This window comes from Tympanuchus pallidicinctus, unplaced genomic scaffold, assembly GCF_026119805.1.
Source record: "Tympanuchus pallidicinctus isolate F22 unplaced genomic scaffold, pur_lepc_1.0 scaffold22, whole genome shotgun sequence".
NCBI classification, from domain to species: Eukaryota; Metazoa; Chordata; class Aves; order Galliformes; family Phasianidae; genus Tympanuchus; species Tympanuchus pallidicinctus.
Window position 1 is genome coordinate 6,171,215 of NW_026294739.1, and position 19,521 is coordinate 6,190,735.

At 38.0% G+C, this 19,521-nt stretch overlaps 1 protein-coding gene across 9 annotated transcripts in view; it reads left to right on the forward strand.

Annotated features, from left to right (window-relative positions):
* PXYLP1 (2-phosphoxylose phosphatase 1) overlaps positions 1–19,521 on the forward strand; it is an 858,650-nt gene that overhangs the window by 822,083 nt on the left and 17,046 nt on the right. For 2 of the 9 annotated variants that reach the window (XM_052687066.1, XM_052687065.1), the window contains exon 2: positions 2,013–2,144. The exons of 3 other annotated variants lie outside the window; for them this stretch is intronic. In XM_052687066.1, the coding sequence (XP_052543026.1) occupies positions 2,066–2,144 (79 nt within the window). In that variant the 5' untranslated portion in view covers positions 2,013–2,065. Of the gene's footprint in view, positions 1–415; positions 533–2,012; positions 2,145–4,771; positions 4,791–14,943; positions 14,963–16,054; positions 16,101–19,521 lie in introns of those variants that run through there. 4 more of the 9 variants (XM_052687067.1, XM_052687071.1, XM_052687070.1 and 1 more) reach the window with 4 other exon arrangements.

The window sequence follows — 19,521 nt, forward strand, 5'->3', positions numbered from 1 at the left end:
TGTAATTAGCATTATCTAAATAAGTTTTGGGCTTTGTAGGTCGTCTTAATCCAGTTTTGTGTTCTCTCTTGACTGAAAATGAACATGAATCAGTATTTTTCTGGCACACCTCAGAAACAGTTGCCGGAGTGCTTAGTACTATTTAAAATGATGAACTCTGTTCGCAGCAGTACCAAAGGTGCACGGTCACCTTTGAAAGCAATTACTACTTACCTGTCTCTGAGGAAAAGAGCCAAGGCCCATGCCTGTTGAGCAGCAATGCAGCGTTGCCAGTTGGTGACCTTTGAGTACTGAGAGCTTCTGAGTGGACGTGGTGAGACTGGGGCATGACCTGCACTCTGCCCTGTGTGCAGAGTAAACAGGTAAAGAGCAGTGTTCTCTAAATGTCATGTTAGCAGCAAGTCTGCTGCAGCCTCTTGCAGCACAAGGTTGGTTTGGTTGTGTGGTAGTATGTTACGAAGACCCAGAATGTGTTCTGCTTTGCTGCTTGTTTTGTGCTTTGTCTGTATAGGAAAATAGATTTTATGGGGAGGTAAGGTTGTTTCATTTTTCTTCTTTCCTGAAGCTCTTATGTTAAGTTTTTAGCTTTATATTATTATAAAGCTAAATTTATATTATTATTATATTACATTATATTCTTATGATGTGCTTCCAAATGCTCCTGTCAGTGAATGCTCACAATGCTTATTGCACTGTCTTCACTCGGTGTTTGCTAAGTGCTGCTTTGCTCTGGCAGTACCTCTCATGGTACTCCCCACTCTGGGTTTGGTGTTAGGTACACTCACCTGATTTCTGGCTCTGTGATACCAAGTGGCGGTTGATGACAGGCTGTATTGATGGGCTCTCGTTTAAGTCATTCAATAGCAACTTTTCCTGATCCTGTAAACACAGTGACTTTCAACTTAGCAGTACAAATATATTTAAATGAAAAATTGTTCTGCCTTGTTCATCATGTCTTAACTAGAGCGTTTAAAATGAAATACTTCAAAATTTCTGGCCTTGCAACTGAGATTTGAAGCTAGTTAAATTTCTGCTCTAAACTATTTTGGAAGTGTGAGATATTACCTTTTCTCCTGTCTTGTCAACTTTCCTTTTTTGTGGCAGCTTTTATATGTACAATGACTGTATTAATAAGTGTACACTGTGCACAAGAGCTTTTGTTCCTGAGACTTTTTAATGTGCTTTACCTTCTTCTATCTGAGTCTAATTTTGCTTTTTCCTGTGACTCCCCTTCTGTTCTTCCATCTGTTCGGTTTTAACTGCTTCATTCTCTCCTAGTATTCTGTATTCACTAATCCTTTTACCTTCCTTCCATCACAGCTTTGTATAATTTCTTGGTATGATGATTCGTTTTTTGAATGCAGAACAACTAATAGGAATTCTGTGATTTTGTAACTAATCCGTCTTGCTTTATGAAATAAGTGGAAGTGGATGAAAGAATGTTAATTACATTATACAGTGTTAATTAATGCATTAATTACATGCTTTATATGTAAGTAATTTCATTCTCAAAGGCAGGAAAGAAGCAAGAGAAGTCTCTTTCCATGAGCAAATAAATGCCAGGGCAATAAGAAATGCTGCTGTTATTTTCTGTCAACATATTTGGATGCACTGTTGTAAACAGAAATTGATTCGAAGAATCTGAGAATCTTAAAGATTCCCTGCAATGCACTGTCAGTGCTGGGAAGATTCATCTCTTACACATGAAAGCAGCTTTTTTTTTTTTTTTTTTTTTTTTTTTTCCCTTAAGAAGAGAAGGAAGGGGAGAGCCCCAGCCTCCCCCATGCTGTTCCTTATATGGGCATCTATCAAAACAAAGCATCAGTTCAGCAATTTCTGTGCACTTTACTTATTTGGGCGTTTTCAGGAGACTGTTGGTTTTGGGGCTTTTTTGATGTTGTCTTTTAACTTTTGCAGCAAGTTGACATCATCTAAAGGCTCTGTGAATTTTCCTAGGTATAGCTGATACTTCCGTGTCTGAAATACACTTACCAATGTTTTGTTGTTTGCAGAAACCACTGACGCGTGAAGATGAAACCATGAAGAGAAAGCAGAACGAATAATAATGCTTTTCCGAAACCGGTTTCTGTTCTTGCTGGCTTTGGCAGCCTTACTTGCCTTTTTGAGCCTCAGTCTACAATTCTGTAAGTGCATCTTCCTTGTGTTTTCTGAGTAAGGTGATCCCTGGGTGTTTTAAGAATGCCTGTGCTTACGTGTTGCTTAAGCATTCTTTTTGTATTTAAATATTTTGAATTTTTTTCAATAATAGGGAAATAAGTGTAAGAATAAAAATAGCCTGTTATATAGGAATCCATACAATTTAGAATAATTTCAAATAAGATTATTTCAGAAAAAGTCCTAGTTTTGTTGTGTAATTAAGTAATTGAATATGATTTAATCCTCCCATGAATTAAATCAAATGCATATGAGTAAGAACTGCTGCAATCTGTATTTTACATTGCATCAGACCAGACAGGATTGAGAAAACTGCTGTGAAAGTGTTGAGTGTTGGAACTTATTTATGCCCTCCCATTAGGAAAATGTAACTGCTGAATTAGCTCTTCATAAGTGGTTGATTTGTTTAAGAAAAATAAATAATATTATGCTTCAGATCAATTAATTATCAGGCAATCCAGAAGGTGTTCGTTTTCTGATGATTAGTAGGAAGATGGTCCTGAATGCACGCTTGTTTATGTTGACAAATGAGCATTGTGCCAAATGACTGCTTATCATTGAATTTATAAACGATATTGCTTGCAAGATAAAGTTGTGTTATAGGTATAGAATACATGTCAATGTAATTTGCTGACAGAAGGTAGGCAAGGAAGAAGACATGCCTGTAGTATAGGGTAAATGTTCTTTATTGTTGTTCTTGCTGTCTTGAATCATGGGCTGCATCAAATGAAGCGTAGCTAGTAGGTCAGAAGAGGCAATTCTTCTCCTTTACTCCCCTCTCTGAGACTCCACCTGCAGTCCTGCATTCAATTCTAGGGCATTCACTGCAAGAAAGTCATGAGTCTGAACAGAGGGCTGGAGCACTTTTCATATGAAGTCAGACTGAGGGAACTGGAGTTGTTCAGCCTCGAGAAGAGTAGGCGGCGAGGAGACCTTGTCATAAACTTCCAGTACTTAAAAGAGGATTATGGACAGGAATGAGATTGACTTTTTACATGGGCAGGTAGTGACAGGACAAGGGGGAAATGGCTTTAAATGAAAAGAGGAGAAATTTAAAATAGGAGGAAAGTTTTTATTCAAAGGCTGGTGAGACATTGGAACAGACTGCCCAGGGAAGTTGTAGTTGCCTATCCCTGGAGGTGTTCAAGGCCAGGCTTGACTTTAGGCAACCTGGTCTGCTGCAGGGTGTTCTTACCCATGACAAGGGGCTTGGAAATAGATGATCCTAAAAATCCATTTCAACTCAAACCATTCAGTGATAGGATTGTAATGTAAAACTGGCTTAAAGCTCTATTGTCCTTCTGCTGGTATATACGTGTGTATATATAGGTATAATTTTGCATAGAGTGAGTAATGTCCTGGCTGGTGGCTATAAAAAAAAAAAAAAAAAAAGCCAAAGCAATCTTTTTTTTTTTATGTTTTGTGCATATTGAACAGTTTCCTTCTTTCATTCTTAAGAAAAGCATCAGCAAAAACAAACAAACAAACAAACTCAGAGCACTTGATTTTACGGTCTTTCAACTCATTTGCATGTAGTAGACGAATCTGTGGCTCCAAATTCCTGTTTCAGCTTCCTTTGAGTATGAAATGAATCATTCACGAAAATGAGGTTTATTTAGAAGGGAGAGAGGAGGTCGGTATATGGAAAGATGAGTCTTCATCAAAAGAGCAAGTTAATTTTCCACTTAATTAAGAGAAAACACTTGTGCAGGAGAGAATCCAGGAGATTAATGTTTGAGGGGTACCTTAAAAAGCACCTGACAAAAAGCAGCCATTGCGAAGGTTAGTGCCAATATCAAAATCCATATAGAAACTTTTACAAATGAAAACTGCAATACAATCCAGCATGAACCAAGTAGCTTAGGATAAGCTATAAGTAGGAAGTCTAATATTTTAACTTCTACCAGCTTCAGCTTGTGGAGAGATTTATCTAAACTTGGAACAAATGCCATCTCCAAAGCAAAGGCGAAACTTTTCTGTCACCATATGGAATTATTATGGATACCACCTGGAGCTTGGAGAACTTAGAAACCAAACTGGAGTCTTCAAGCCAGAATTACATTTTCACTTGCACCCCAGAACAACCAGCAAAATTGTTTTAGAGTCTACAAGAGCTTGGTGAGCTGCTTTCAAATTAAACATAGCTGTAAATCATACACTATGCAGATAGAGCATACTCTCCATTAGAGCTTAACTTACAACGTGAATTACTGAAAGTTCTCCTCCAAACATGTTTTGAGAGAACTGATAGGTCTGAGTGCTGAAAGTATTTAATCCCAGCAACAGTTGCAGTGAATTGACATCTACCAGTTGGCAAAGCTCTGTTTTACCACAGCCTTGTGTCTGGAATGCCACGATAGCGGAGATGCAGAAGGCAGACTTTGGGGTAGTTGGTTATGTTTACTGAAAGTGTGCTGGATAGACTTGCTGGGTCAAATAAAATTCTGCCATATACAGGAATACTGAGCTCCTATTTTCTTCACTTATTTTCACTTATTTTGAGTGCTGTGGGCTGCTCATATTTTATGAGGACTGGAGAGAGCACCATCTGCAATCCTACCAAGGTGTTGGCCAAGAAGCCTCTGACAGTTTCTAGACAGGATACATAATCAGAGGTGAATTCATTACAATCTCTTTCCTTTCCTTACCACTTCCTTACCAACAGTAATTAATGATGTTTCATATTTTAAGAATGTAACTTGTCATGCTTTTTCTTACATTGATTTAAAAAGCTCCAACTTTGCAATCTTTTCCTGATGCTGACAATTTGCTTTTGTCATGTGATGCTAAATTAAAAGGAGAGCAGTATCTCCCCTCCTGAGTTCTGCTTTCAAGATCATAAGCTTGGTAGGTTTTCCACTAATGAGAAGTCTTTGTTTTCTTTTCTTTTTTTTTTCTCCTCCAATGTACTAATTTAATCTATATTTAAGGGGAAAAACAAACCCACAAATAATGTATTGAAGGCTGTGTACTTCAAGTGGTGAATGAAGAAAGCTAATTGTAAATTTAAAGGTTTTTTTGGTCAGAGATGGCTTTTATATTTTAATGGGAGATTTTAATAAGATGTGTGTTTTTGTATTTTTTTGAAAGTGGTGGTATAATGTACCATCCTGGAAGCAGGATGCGTGTTTACATTTTATAGAAATTCTCACTTGAAGACAGAGGAGACATGGTGAAATACTTCAGAATGATATTATGGGCCAGTCTTAATTTCTCCCACAAAAATGGAGCAATTGTTTTAAAATATCTGCTTTAAAAATAGATGGGGTTAAGTTGCTTAAGACAGGATCTGACCAGTAGAAGTTACTTGGCAGAACTTCATAAATCTTCTTTAAATACATGTTTTGGCTCCATCCATCATGGTAAGTTGAGCTATATTTAAACAGTTTAATGTGAGCTTTGAACACATATGGTTGGAGGTTTTGTAAATAAAGCCTAATACCTCTCAAAAATGAACTGCAGGTCATTAGTTAGTCATTAGCAAGTCCTAACTATGGTCATGAGTTAAATCTAGAGGGAAGGAGATGAGGATAGAAAATCATTATCGTTTCTCTTGAATCCCAACTCAAATAATTCTTCTCATACCTGCAGGAAAATTTTGAAGTATCCAAAATGTGGAATTACATCTTTTAATAATTATATTACTGTAATTTGCAGGGTTTTTTGTTTTTTAAATTAACCCAGAGGGTAACCAGTTTCTTGGGGACTGTCTCATAGTTATGTTCTTTTATGTAATCATTTGAATTTTGTTTGAATGGTAAAACAGCAAAGGAAAATGAACATCAGAATAGGATAAAAATGTTCTTAATTACTTGCAGTAATTATTATTATTAGTCTTCACATTGATTAATGTATTGGTCTTATTTCTCTGTCTACATATTTGATGTGGGAGTGCTGCTAGTTGTTAAGCCATTTTTGTTGAAGTACAGTGCTTTCATTGAATCATTCCTATCAAGTTGGACTCTTGGACTAATTGCAAATAAAACACAAATAGGTACCACCAGCAAATGATTTGTTATCTCTACTCGTATGTTATTTAAACAAGCTTGACTTGTATCTCTTCCAAGGGCATGGATGATAGCTTTATCTTTCTGCATTGAATGGAGCCCTGCTATCTAGAGGTACTTGGATTTATCACTAGATTGTGGCTTTAAAACTAAATGGGGATAAAATATGATGTGAGGAAGGTCATAAATTTTATTCACTGTGGCCACGTGAAACAAATCTATAGTTTTATTCCATAAAAGTGTAAAATAGACCTTCATTTTTTTTTCCTGAAGCACTCTTTAAGACAGTGGCCCTTCTGCAGTCTGTTGCTATTTTTCAGGCACAAAATGTGGAATTATCTCTAGTCCAAGAGACTCCCAGAGGTGTGCATTTATTCTTTAGTGAATTGGACTACTCGTTTTTTTTCTACATTAGTATTGTGCCAATGTAAATGCTGTAAGCTATATTGCCTTTGAACTCCTGTAACATATTCTAAAGCAACCATACCCATAGCTCATTTCTGTGTACACTTTCACATGGAGATGTGCTAGACTTCTGGGAAAGCAGGGACAGGGTGATTGCATGGAATTTTCTTGTGGTGACTCACAAATTTTTTCTTCCAAACTCTTTTGATATCGTTATTGTTCTACAGTTCTGTAAGCTTGGTTAGTGTAGTCTGTTATGAATATGGTAGGGTTTTTGGAAACAGGTTGCGTGGGACTCTAATGGCATTGTTGCACTTGACAACAATGACAATTTGAGAGAGAGTGCACTTGACAAAAGACAATTTGAGAGAGAGTGCACGGAATAAATAGCTCAGGTTTTCTCTGTTGCTTAAAGACATATTCTTTCTGGTTTTTTTTTTTTTTTTAATTTTTTCTATATAGAGAATGTATTTTTTGCTCTTAAGCTACTTCTAAAATGTCTCTTCCTTCTATAAACCAGTAGTTGCCTTTGTAAGTGAATTGTATCATTTTTCAGACAGGACAATTTCTATTTAAATTTGTATATTAATTTCAATTTGATGAGGACCAATTTCAGGTAAAATATGAGACAGCAAGGGATGTTGGACTTGCATCTTTCATCATCATTGCTTAGCCATAAGCAAGTCGTACAGACATCTGCTTGCCACTGTTCTGAGTGACCGAAGGCTTTAGCCTACTTGTGTAACTTTTGAGCCATTTATAGCTGAACTCGTCTGGACAGTGCTCAGAATAACCTGACTTGATTTAGTGCTGCTTTGAGTAGGCCAGTTGACTTCCAGAGCTCCGTTCAGGCCAATTATTTGCTTATAGAGGTAGGTTTATTAAAGTATTTTTTCCCCATGTATTCTTTTTTTGTTGCTTGTAGTTCTAGGAGTGTCACTCTAATCAACTCAGGAAAAGCTTGTCAGTCCAATTCTCTGTTCTTCATTATAGCTCTTGGATTCTGAGTTGGGGTGCCATATTGGTAACTGCAGATGCGCTTTGGGTCAGGATGTCTGTCTATTAGAGCCAAAGATAATATTCTTATGTGTTACTTGTATATTGACCTAAGCTGTGTTTTAACAGCTGTGAAAAGTTTTTCTTTTTTTTTTTTTTTTAATTCTGAAAATCACCTTATTGTGTTGGCAGAAATAGTAAGGAGGGATAGTTTTGTTTCCATTTGCAGCTGTTAGATTCTTGAAGTTTGGCTTGGTGATTCAGGTTTGGTTCAAGTAAGTTCAGTCTGTTTTAAATAAGCCCTTGCCTCTTCTAAGAGCATAGTTCCCTCTGTGCAGGGTTTGGATTCAAGGGCTTGGGATTTTCACAGTTAGATATGTCAGTATTGTAGGGAACACTGTGTGGATGCAGTTCCCACAGCTGCTGCCTGTTCCACACTGTCTGGGAGAAGTGCTTTGTACACATTTTTGGTCTTTGCTCACCTCTGGGCATACTGGGAAATACAGAGGTTGTCGTGCTTGATTCTGCTGCTCTTTGCTTCTCTCCCTGGTGAGCTTTTTTGTTCTTGCTGGCTGGGCAGTGGAAAGTGATTCTCATCCCTGAAGGCATTTTCTTTTGCAGGTGCAGTTCATTCCCCTTGCTACATGCTGCCTTCCTTTGTACTTTTCTCCTCAGTGTTTTACAGGAATAATATGATCAAAACAAAACCTGAATGTCTTAAGCTAAGAAGGTAATGACAGCTTTGTCATGCCACTTTTAGTATACAAGCCCTTTGCTAATTTTTGCTGACCACTGTGATGTGAGAGAAGTTTTCTGAGAATTCACAATCAATTCAGAATGCATTAGCATTATCCCTCCTACTTTTATCAGAGCTTTTAATACAGCAGTGCCTATTAATTGCAGATGGATTCCTCATGCAGTAATTGCTCACTGCCCTTTGTTGGAGATTTGCCTTTTGCATCTTTATTGGAGGAATATTCTGACCCAATGGCCCTCCCTTCTTTGTTTAGAGCGCAGACGTGGAGCCTCAATTGGCAAAACTTAATGTCATAGGCAAAAATGCAGTCTTTTACATTCAGCCTTCCCACTTTTAGGAAAGCATGAGCAACTTTTTAAACTGCAGAATTGACTATGGGTCACATCTTTAAATAGCTTGTTTTTCTTCTTACTCATCTTAATTTTTCTCTTGCAACTTATCCTTTTGGTGTTTTTGCTCATTCATTTGTGCTTTTGCTAAGCTTTCATTTTTGAAATGGAGCAGTGGCTTACTTGATCAAAAGCATCTCATCATTTGACTGTGAAGATTTGAGAAAACCATGTAATCTCTGTCCTGAAGTTACTTCCCTTGCAATGTTTTAAAGGTTACTCACTGAGGGGAAAGCAGTGCTTACACATACTAAATGGCATTGTGGTTGGTTGTTAATGAGATGGGGTATTTAAAAGGCTGAGGCTTTTGTGGACTTCCTGCAGTGAAATATGAACTCCTGGAAAATGTAAGTGATCTCCCTTTATGATTTTTGAGAGCTGGCTGGATTAAAAAAGATGGAAGCTCTTGGTCCATGGTGTTATCTGTTCTTACCAATTGTGCACATTAGTACTGGATAAAGACAAGAAATATGATTCACTGACTTCTTCTAAGTTCTGTAGGTTGCTTGGAAAGTAATGCCTCCTATTTATTTCCATGGAAACTACAACAGATACATAGAGCACAATAACACTGTTTGATAGAGAGGGTTCGTAATAATCTTTGCCAGTGGAGGTGTCTCATGGTCTGTGTTGCCATGGCTGAAACACACCAGTCACTGCCACTCTGTGTTCACCTCATCCACAGTTTGATCTCCAGAAATGTTCATCAAGCATTCATTAATGTCTGTGGGTGCATTTTTTTCTGCATGGAGAAAGTTAATTCCACACCTTTCCTTCATACGCACTTCCATGTCAGATACCATTTTGTCAGACTGCCCCACTGCTGCCATCTGTCACAGAGCAACAAAATATAATGGGATATTTGTGGGAAGGTTCAACCTCTGCTGCAGCATCAGTCTGACACTGTGAGCCAACATAAGAAAATAGGAGGTGTTATTTTTGGAGCAGCCCTCATAGTTTACAGTCAGTGTCCTCAAGACATTTATAATGCTGTTCCAGAGAGGCTGTTTGGAGTTCCTGACACTATGCCTTACTATACTATATCTTTTGGTACAAACTTCACCAGCACAAACAGCTATCGAGCACTGCTCTGTTAAATATGCTTTTCTGGGTCTTGCTGCTGGCAAGCAGATCTGTGGCTGCTATGTGGGCCTTTACAAGCACAAACAAGTAAGCTGGTATGGATATGCAGTGGCATATGGTGTTGAGATCAGTTTCTTGATCAGATCAGTTTGTGGACAGAAAACAGTTGAGATTAGATGTGAAACAGAAAGGTGCTAATTTAATGCAGTAGTTAAAATATTGATTTGCATTTGTAAGGGTTTGTGTCTTTGAAGGACACTGATGTAGGGAAGTGCCAGATGTCTGTGGATTGTTTGACATTAATGTATTAAACAGTTTGCATCCTCTGCAGTGGCTAATGGCTGAACCCTGTAGGCTTTCTGTTGTATCATGACCACTGTGTGAAGTAAAGGATATAAATAATGCTGAGAACTGCAGTGAGCAGCTCTGCTGAGAGGTGACAAAGATGCTTTTACTTGTAAGCTGGTGTACAGGACTCGTTGCAGCTGCTGACTTGCTATTACAAAACCAGGAAAGCAATGCATGCGGAAATGTAGAGTGCAGGGCAGAGGCATGTCCTTTCATTTTTTGTTCTTTTTAATCTGTGTGGTTTTTGTGTTCTGTTTCAATATCTGGATATTGCTTTAATAAGAATACTTTAATAAAAGTTATTTCAAGTTTCAAAAGCCATTCTGGGTATTTTGGGATGTCATTTAAGGAAGGCACTGAAAAGAAGGGGCAGCCCGGGTGCACTCAAAGCTTTGAATGACTGTGCTCCTATTGTTTCAGGCCTTCCAAAGGGAGGAAATGACATTTTATCTAGCTTGATAGAAAGCAATACTGCATGATTCCTCTTCATATCTGTTACAAAAGTGAAAGCTTAGTAGCAGGAGTTAGTGAGTCCCTTAAGGAATAAACAGGGGAGTAAGTGTGTAAGAATAGCAGAGGGACCCCATCACAGTTCTGAAGCATTACCAATGTTATTAATGCTAGGTGTCAGAACAGGAGCAACCACTGAACTGTCCTCAACTCTTCTGCATGGGCCGTATTTTTATATTGCGTTCAGCTGCTGTGATTGAAAAAGAATGCTTAAGACGAGATTTTCAATTTATGTTCTGGAGAACAATACGTACTTTATTCCACTACACAGTAATTTGTGTGATTAGCCTCTCTGTTCAGTTTGCATGCAAAATCTGCTAAGCATCTTCTATTCAGTCTGATGTAGTCAGTACTGCACAGCTTCCCACTGTAGTATTTTTGAGATCCGTAAGATGAACAGGACAAAAAGTAGTAGTGTCTTTCACTTAAAACAAAGGTTACCACCCACAGGCAAATTATGGTAACCATGTTCAGTGTTTTATGTCCTGGAGCTAACTTTTCGTGCTGACCTTTATTCTGAGACAATAATACAAAAATGAGAACAGCTGATAGCATTCTCTGAATCTGAATACAGCTGATAAAAGCTGTTCAGAAAATCCGTTCCAGGGTAATTCAACTAGATTAGTTTGTGTACCAGTTTCTGAATTCTGTAGACAGAAGCAGGGCAGAGCTTTAAAATCCTATTGTGCTCATGAACCTTTTTAGATAAGTAACAATGGCTGGATCAACTGTATTTATGAAATCATGCTTTCAGATCATTAAACCTCCTTAGTCTTTGTTTACTTAAATCAGTAGTCTTCAGAACACTGATTTCATAGAGACATCTCTCAGGCTGATGAGGCATGGCAACTGTGCAGATGTGTTGTGGCAACAACTTCATTTGCAGCATTATGTTTATGTAACACTTCCCATGTGTGAATCCTAAATGAGCCTGCGGTAGGCTGGGGACTCACAGAACTCTTTAATTGTAAGCAGCAGCGGGGCTTTTTTAAATCTTGCCAGTAAGTAACCTGGAGCTTGGGAAATATCTGGCTAGAGCAATGTGCTTAAAGGGCAGGAAATGCGTCTAGATGTCTGGTAGGAACCTCCTCCCAGCCCTTGGACTGGACTGGACAGGGAAGCAGGGAGGTAATTAGCGAGAAGCTTTATGATCTGTGTGTGTGTATACACACACGCATATATATGTAAGAAAGGAGTGCAAATATAACTGATGCTGATATAAATCTTTTCCATGTTATAAACTTCAATATTTTAGTGTAGTAGGAAAATAAAATGTACCGAGGAGTTTTTTACTTTGGTAGGAGAAATGGAAAATGACTGTCGTCTCTTGAATTTGAAAATGCTAGAGCTTGCAGTCAGCACTGCTGTTTTATTGCTGTCGGGCTGAAAATCCTGGATGCTATTTAAGTAATGCCATATGCCCTCCTGAATTGTCAGTGGAAAAACAAATGGGAGGTGGGGGACCCAGAACTGTAAAGCTCTTTTCAGAACCACATCTGGATTGAATAAATGCAAGCATCCATTGTATAATTTAATATCTATTTGAATGTGCTCTCAAAAAACATAATGGTAGGCCTACCATTGTTGAAACACAACATGGTAGTGTTTGAAATCAAGAATGAGTTTCTTAGCATATTTATTTTCCTTCTGTAGGTCAGATAGGGACTCTGTAGAAAACAAACAAACAAAAAGCACAAAAAAGCCAGCAAAGCATGCAATCTAATGCAGCTGGAAGTAACAAACTTTTCTTCAAGAATACTGGAGTTCTTTAAAGCTGACAGAGCTGTCATACATGGTGGCTGTGTGTAGATGTATAGCTTTGAACAGGACATGGACAAGGCAAGCTGGCTTTTTGCACTGAGTCTAAAAAGGGCAAGAACCTGAGTCAGTACCTGCCTCACTCTTGCTGCCTGGGCTGGGAGCTGGTAGTTTTCCTAAGAGAGGAAAAAGCTTTAAGGAAATTTCTCAACTTTGATCCAGGATCAGTTTGGGCTGTTGCTGAGCTGAGCAGGTCTGTGAAAAGCATCAAAGAAAAGCAGCCAATTTACAGCAGTTTGTATTGTCCATAGGGAGATTTGCGTCTCAGTGGAAAACTTCAGGGATCTGACAAACAAACAGGCTGACAACTCATCTGATGAATAATCATAGTTACTTGGCATACATACTAATCAGTATTGATTAGTGAAGTTGAGATGCACTTAAAGGTTGTAGCTACAATGATATTATTACTGTTACAAGGGAGAGGGAAAGGACTGTGTTGTAAAGCTCATACATATGTGCATGTGTAGATGTCCATTTTGTTTAACTGAAGTTTACCTTATCTTGTATTTGAGCTTGTGTAAGGTGGAAGATCATTGTGAAGTCTTCTGTTTTTTTTTTTTTTTATTTTTATTTTTATTTTCCCCCCCCCTTAAAAATGCATGCATTAAAACAAACCAACCAGAACCACTTAACAGCTCACATTTCCCCCTTCAATCAGTTCTGGCTTCCACCAGGCTAGCCAAGGTGCCCCTGCAGCCTTCTAACACCGTTAAGTTTCCATTTCCTGTCAGTAAGCATGTGACATGCAGGGTGCTTCTGAAAAGTGATTTTTCCTCCACTTTAAGAAGAGAAAGCAGTGTTTTTAGTTGCTTGCACAATGACAAGTGGTTCCGGCTTCTAGGGAGAAAATTGCTGTCTGGTACAGACAAGTTACTGCAGAACAAAATAAAAATAACCAGAGATTAAGGAACTATCCTAGTTCTTAAAAATAATGAAGAAAAACAAGTAAAACTTGAAGTAGCTTTTTGTGAAATCTCATCTTTGCAGTAATTGTGTTCATCTCAGCCTTTGGCAGGTGATAGTTTTGAAGTTGCATAGAATGTCAGAGAAAATGCATCAGAGAAACCCAAATATATTTGTTTTATTTTTACTGTGAGCTGAAAAATAGTCAGTTGCTGTAGCTCTTCATTGTGTATGTTGCTTTTTTGTAATTTTTCTTCTGGCTTTTCACTGGCTATGGAGGGAAAAAAAATGCAGAAAAGTTTATCTGCTTATCCTACATACTAATTTTAATTTTCCATTAATACTTTTTCCAATTGAAAGAAAATGACTCACTCACACATATCTCTCTGCTCCCCTCCCCACTGTGTGCAGAGTTGCAGCCTGAGCTCTCCAGGGGAGTGGGGCCATGGAGGGAGCTGGGATTTTCAGCTCTGGTTTCTGGACCTGCAAGAGTGAAAGTAAGGGGCACCCACCTCATCTTTATTAAATCACTAGAAGTAATTTTGGAAGAACAAAGGAAATGTGTGTTGTTACATTGAAACAAAAGGTGCAGTTTGAGGAGTGTGAGGAAATACAAACATAACAGTGGAAAGCAAAAGCTTAAAAGCAGTATATTTCTAATATTCACTCATGTAATGCAGGAAGTTACCCTACAAGGATCAGCCCATTGAAATGGGGAAGCTTGAGATGAATTTTCATATGTAAGAATTCAGAATATAGTTTTCTGTTCTGCAAGTTTGCTCTAGCATTCCTCATTGCCTTCAAAAGCAGAAAAGGGTATTTTTGCTCTAGGAAGGGATGTGCATGTGTTTATGTCATGGTAGGTTCTAACTTCTGGTATTAGCATATGGTAGAGGAAGGGCCATTGCAGAAGTCTGTGTTTCTGCTGTATGAATTGTGTGTATTCAAATGTTTTTTTGCTGTACCAAATGCTTTTTTCAGCACTTCTGATTGGAAGCAATGACTTGATAAGAGTGTTCAGTAATACTTAGATTCCTACTGATTGACTGCTAACTTTCAAATATTTGTCCTGAATATTTTTGGCACCGTCTTCCTTTGAAGATGAAATGTAGGTTGTTGACAGCAAATAAGATTGTGCTGTAGATCAGTGGACTCCATGAAATTTGCCAGAATTACTGTGATTACTGAATTATTGTGCAGAAAATACACTCCAAGGAATCTTCAAGGGTTTGCTACAGAAGAGCTGTTTGTTATTCCTGGGCTGGAATTTTAGACTCTCCACCTCCCCGCTGTTCTTCTTTCTGCTGCCCACCTCCCCCATACCTTCCTTCATTTTTTTTCCTTTCAGTAGCACACAGAGCCGTTTGCAGCACTGTGGGAAGAAAGCCTTGAAGCTCAGAGCCCACACTGTAATAGAAAGGGCAGCAATTGCATAGAGGGCTTTCTGCAGAGAAACATCTGTGCTTCTGGGGCCGTTTGCTCAACTTGTTCCTGAACAGGCAGAAGACTGCAGAAATGGAGAAAATAGAAGGATTATTGCTAAAAGAGCCATACACATGAAGAAAGAAGTAGGTTCAGATGTGGGCAATTAAAGGACAGGCGGTGATGGGACTGTCACCTCATCAGAGGTTCAGTGCAGGCACATATATTGTTTTCTGCTTCTGAGCTGTGTGTTCACAAGCTTAGGAAGCTTTTTAAAGATCTTTGTCTATTTTTCTTAATTATATCTGAGAGTTTAACTGCTGTGAAGGTAATGAGTCTTTGTTTATGCTTTCACTCAGCATTTAAGTATGGTATATTTGTGTTTGTGCCTTTGTATATTGTGGATAATGACACTGATTGTTAGTACAGTGCTACATCAGAGGTGCAAACTGTATTTAACTGTACAGAAGAATAAAATGAGAAGGGTGGATTTGTCACACAAGTGTGTTCAAACTTCATTGATGTTCAAACACGTTTGTAGTCACAGGCTGTAAAAGTGGCCCTAGGGGTGCACTCCTCAGGTGTGAGCCGGATGGCAGGAGTCAGCCCTGGGGGTGGCAGGATGTCAGAGCTCCTGCAGTGCTGTTCCCAGGCTGCTTCATTTCTAAACCGATGGCTGTGTGCCTTCAGTCTTGTGTTACAAACACTTCATTCCCATTTGTTACCTGCTTTTCCTGCTTGTTTTTGTTGCTGTACATATTTTCTTCTTTTCTCCATCTAATTTGTTCTGAAGAATTCCTGACTGATCTTTACAACAATCTTTTCGTATCTTCTTTTTATTTCTGGGGGTGGAGAGCAAACTTTACATTAATCATCAGAATTGTAGAAGCTGGTGTTCTCCTCTCTGCCTTGCAGCCTTCTTAGTGCCCTTTTCAGAGCCAAAAGGAGAAGGGGAAGAAAAAATGTTCTAGGATGAATAAATAACTTTTTGTGTTCTCAGCCATGCGTGTTTACTTTTCCTTATCCCTTAGCATAAGGTTTACCTACAGTGGGTTGTTTTTGCATTTCTGCTGTGTGGCTTCATTTTCATGTGACTGTTTTAAATAGCCTGCTTGCATGGACCTGAAAGAACCTTCTGTCTTAGGACAGATGAAAACTTCAGGTTCCTGGTCAGTTGCTTACTTGAAGCTAACGTGGCTGCTTGTGCTGCTTCTCAGACAGGCTGGAGTTACAAAGGAAAACAGGAGTGGAGAATGACTTTATTGCCTATCTTTCTGTATTTTGGTAAATGTTAGAGCTTTTTCCTTCTCATAGATAAATTTCTTTTGGATAAACAGTGGTGATACCTTGTTTCTTCCATGGTTTAACTAGTACTGCAGGAGGGAGAGAAACTGGTAATGAATTTAATTTAGTGTTTCTTCTGTGTGAACTGCTCTTTGTGTTTGGTTTTCTGCTGTACTGAATTCTGTTAAATTGATGTCAGCTTGCTTGTCCTAACTTGTGCCAGACTGGCTTCCTGCTTGGGAGTGTGAATACAATAGTTGATTTGATAAACTCGACATTTTCCATTAGGACTGATTGCAATGTAGGAGTTATGATCATTACACTGAAATTACCTTTGAGTGATTCTCTTTCTTACTTAGAAACAACTCTTCTAATATTGATCTTATTTTGGTGTATTTTTGTGTGTGCAGAAATTGGGCTGCGTGTGGAAATCAGACTAATGAGCTGCTTACTCTTTACAGAAGTTGTGCTTACAGTTTCTATGTTGCAATAGTTGAGACACCACTGGCTTGGTTCATAAAGACATTTCGTAGTCAAGCATTTCTCTTTAATTAAAATTGCGTTTTCACGTTCTGTAGAGTAAGTTGTTTTGAAATAAATTACTCAACATATTTTCTTTAATTCAGCTGCCCATTCTTAATTTATTAATAGAGTGGAAAAGACCAGTTTATATAAAAGCTTGATAGCTCCACTGACTTTGTATTTATTTCCTCTTGGTTTTGACTTTGGAAAAGGAAATGGTGTTTGAATTTGGGGTTGTAAAAATTGCTGAAGGAGTGTGAGTACAGCAGTAGCTGGCTGTTCTACCACGAGTAGTGTGTGTCTTCTCTCACAGGACTGCGTTTTGTGCTATCAAGATTTACTTTTGTCTGATACCAGTCTGTTTAGTTTATTTCGTGTTTTAAGCAATTTTAATTTGGCACACCAGAGTTGCATTGAGGTTGCTTCCATTTTGTTTCTGCACGCCTTTTACTTTTTCTCTCTTAAATATAGCTTTTTCAAAATGAACATTTTCAAACATTTTTTATGTAGAGTCTTTAGGTTTTGTTAAAAATAACATAGATATTATATATGCTATATTTATATATTATAAATGTAAGAAAATGTTTTCCTTTTTTCTTTTCCTTTTTTTGGTAAAGCTATCTCTATGATATGTACATATTCTTTATAGCTTCAGTGTTGGTGAAGTTTCCAGATAGATGATTAAATATGTTTCAAATCTATTTCATGAACTGCTGTGGGTGTGGGAGAAGCACGTAGATCAAACCTCATGTGTTTAATCTGTTTTACATTGTTATATTCCTGTTGTAAAACATGACTTTGGAAAGGTCCAGCAGTGTAGAGATCTTGTTCAAAAGCTCTCTTAATTGAAGATTTAAGTATGATTGTATTTGCGTTGTCAGACTTCTGCTTTGAGGAAGTACATGTTGAACCAATAGAACAAGGCATATAAAATAGTGCTAAGCTATAAAAAGCCATATGAAAAAAGGCATAATAGAATTCTGATCTTATAATGATTTACAGCTGGAAGAACAGAGCTTGGAACATGATAGTGTTCAATTCCGTATGAGTGGTATTTTTTCTACTCTGAGCTGTGTCAGTCCGCTATTACTTGTGGATGTGTAGACGTGTTGTTACATATGGACCAGAAACTCCTGTTGGGAAACAGAGGTGAGATTGATGCAGCAGAAAAGTACTGGGATACAGGGAGACCACTCAAAGCTTCAGAGAGCTTTGAGTAGCTGCTCCATGTGATGCAAGTGCTACCAGAATGAAAGCACAAACTGAGCTTCCAGTGCAACAGGAGGAACAAGTCTTACTGGGTGAGCTCCTTGGATCACAATGCTAAAGCTGAGCAGATGGAAAGCATCTTTCCAACTGGAATTCATCTGTCTATAGTCCAGTTTTTCCTGCCTTCTGAAATAATTTTATACATATATATATTTTTTTTCTTTTGAGATTTCCAGTAGACTGGATAAACTGATATCCAGATCTTATGTGTTTTGGTTTTTTGTTGTTGTTGTTGCGGTTTAACGTCGTTAAATAGAACACCCAGGTATCTGTGTGAATGGTTTTGTTGATTTCTTCTGATATGCGTTATTCCACGTGTTGAAAATAAATACTGAATGCAGTGGCAGTGCTTCTTTAGGTGTCTAGAACTTTTTGATCTTCTTGATGATGAAACCAATAACCAATTTGAGTCATTTAAGACAAATACCTTCAGAAATGAAGATAATATGGTTGTGCCACAGTTAGGTTCAAATTTAGAAGCTTGAGCTCCATCCCTCTCTGATGTACTTGGAAGAGAACAAGCTGGTAGCAGTTTGGGTTGGAATTTCTTTCCCTTCTTTCTCCCTGGTGTAATCCAAGCTTATTCACTAAACTATGAAGGTAATACCAGCTACTATGAAGTCATCAATAATTGTTGTTAGCAGCAGCATTTAGAAATTTAGGGCAGTTTTTATCAACTTTTTGTAACTATGTTGTTATTCCTAATCTGTGATTGAGTTTCTGGTCCACAAGAATTATTTTGCATCCATAATTGCTGTGGTGACTTCAGAGTCTTTTTACAGTGTGTTGTCAGTGGGTTTTGTGAACTAAACATATTGTCATATTCCTGGAGGTGCAATTTTTACTTGTAATTTAACTTGTAATATTTTTAGTAGTTTCTTTTCTGCAAGATTAAGTGCTTCCTGTTCTTAAGTTTTTTGTTAGTGTTAAAGTACTTTCACTAGATAGATGAGAAATGAGACTTTGCTATCTGTAAATCAAATATTTAATTTCATGAATGCTAGGCAGTTGATCTCAAGGAGAAAATATGGGCATCTGTGTGATAGTAGCATCAGTGCAAAGATGTGATCTGTTGTGTTTGCGTTGGATCAAAAATTGGGCTCCTTATTTTGCTTTTGAATCTCCTAACCAAATTTTAGCACAAGGGTGCTAAGAGTCCTGAGCTCTTGCTATTAGTGTATGTTTTTTTTCCTATCATCCAAAAAAACTGATGCTCAGCTCTAATAAATCCTGAATACTGAAGCTAGCTCTACATTTTCATGATGTCAAACAAGCAGTAGCAGTGTTGTGGGTTGCTGTAGAGAAAACCGTTAACACAAAGCTGAAAGCTCTTGCTCCCTAATGTTTTCTACATAGAAAACTTGACCAACGTAACTACTGTAATTCCCCATTTATACTCTAGGCCATCTATTGTAACGCTGTTTATTTGCAGAGGTCAGCGGCCTCCTGTAACACTTTCATAGGTTTGGGATTTATATTCCAAACACAGATTTGCTGCAAGTACCCTTTAAAACATGGTCATCAACCTCTAAGAAATACCACCAAGGCTCTGAGTTACTAATAGTTTATTTCATCAGTGGTTTGTAATGTCTTCCATTAACATACAACAGTCCTAGCATGGAAGGAGCTA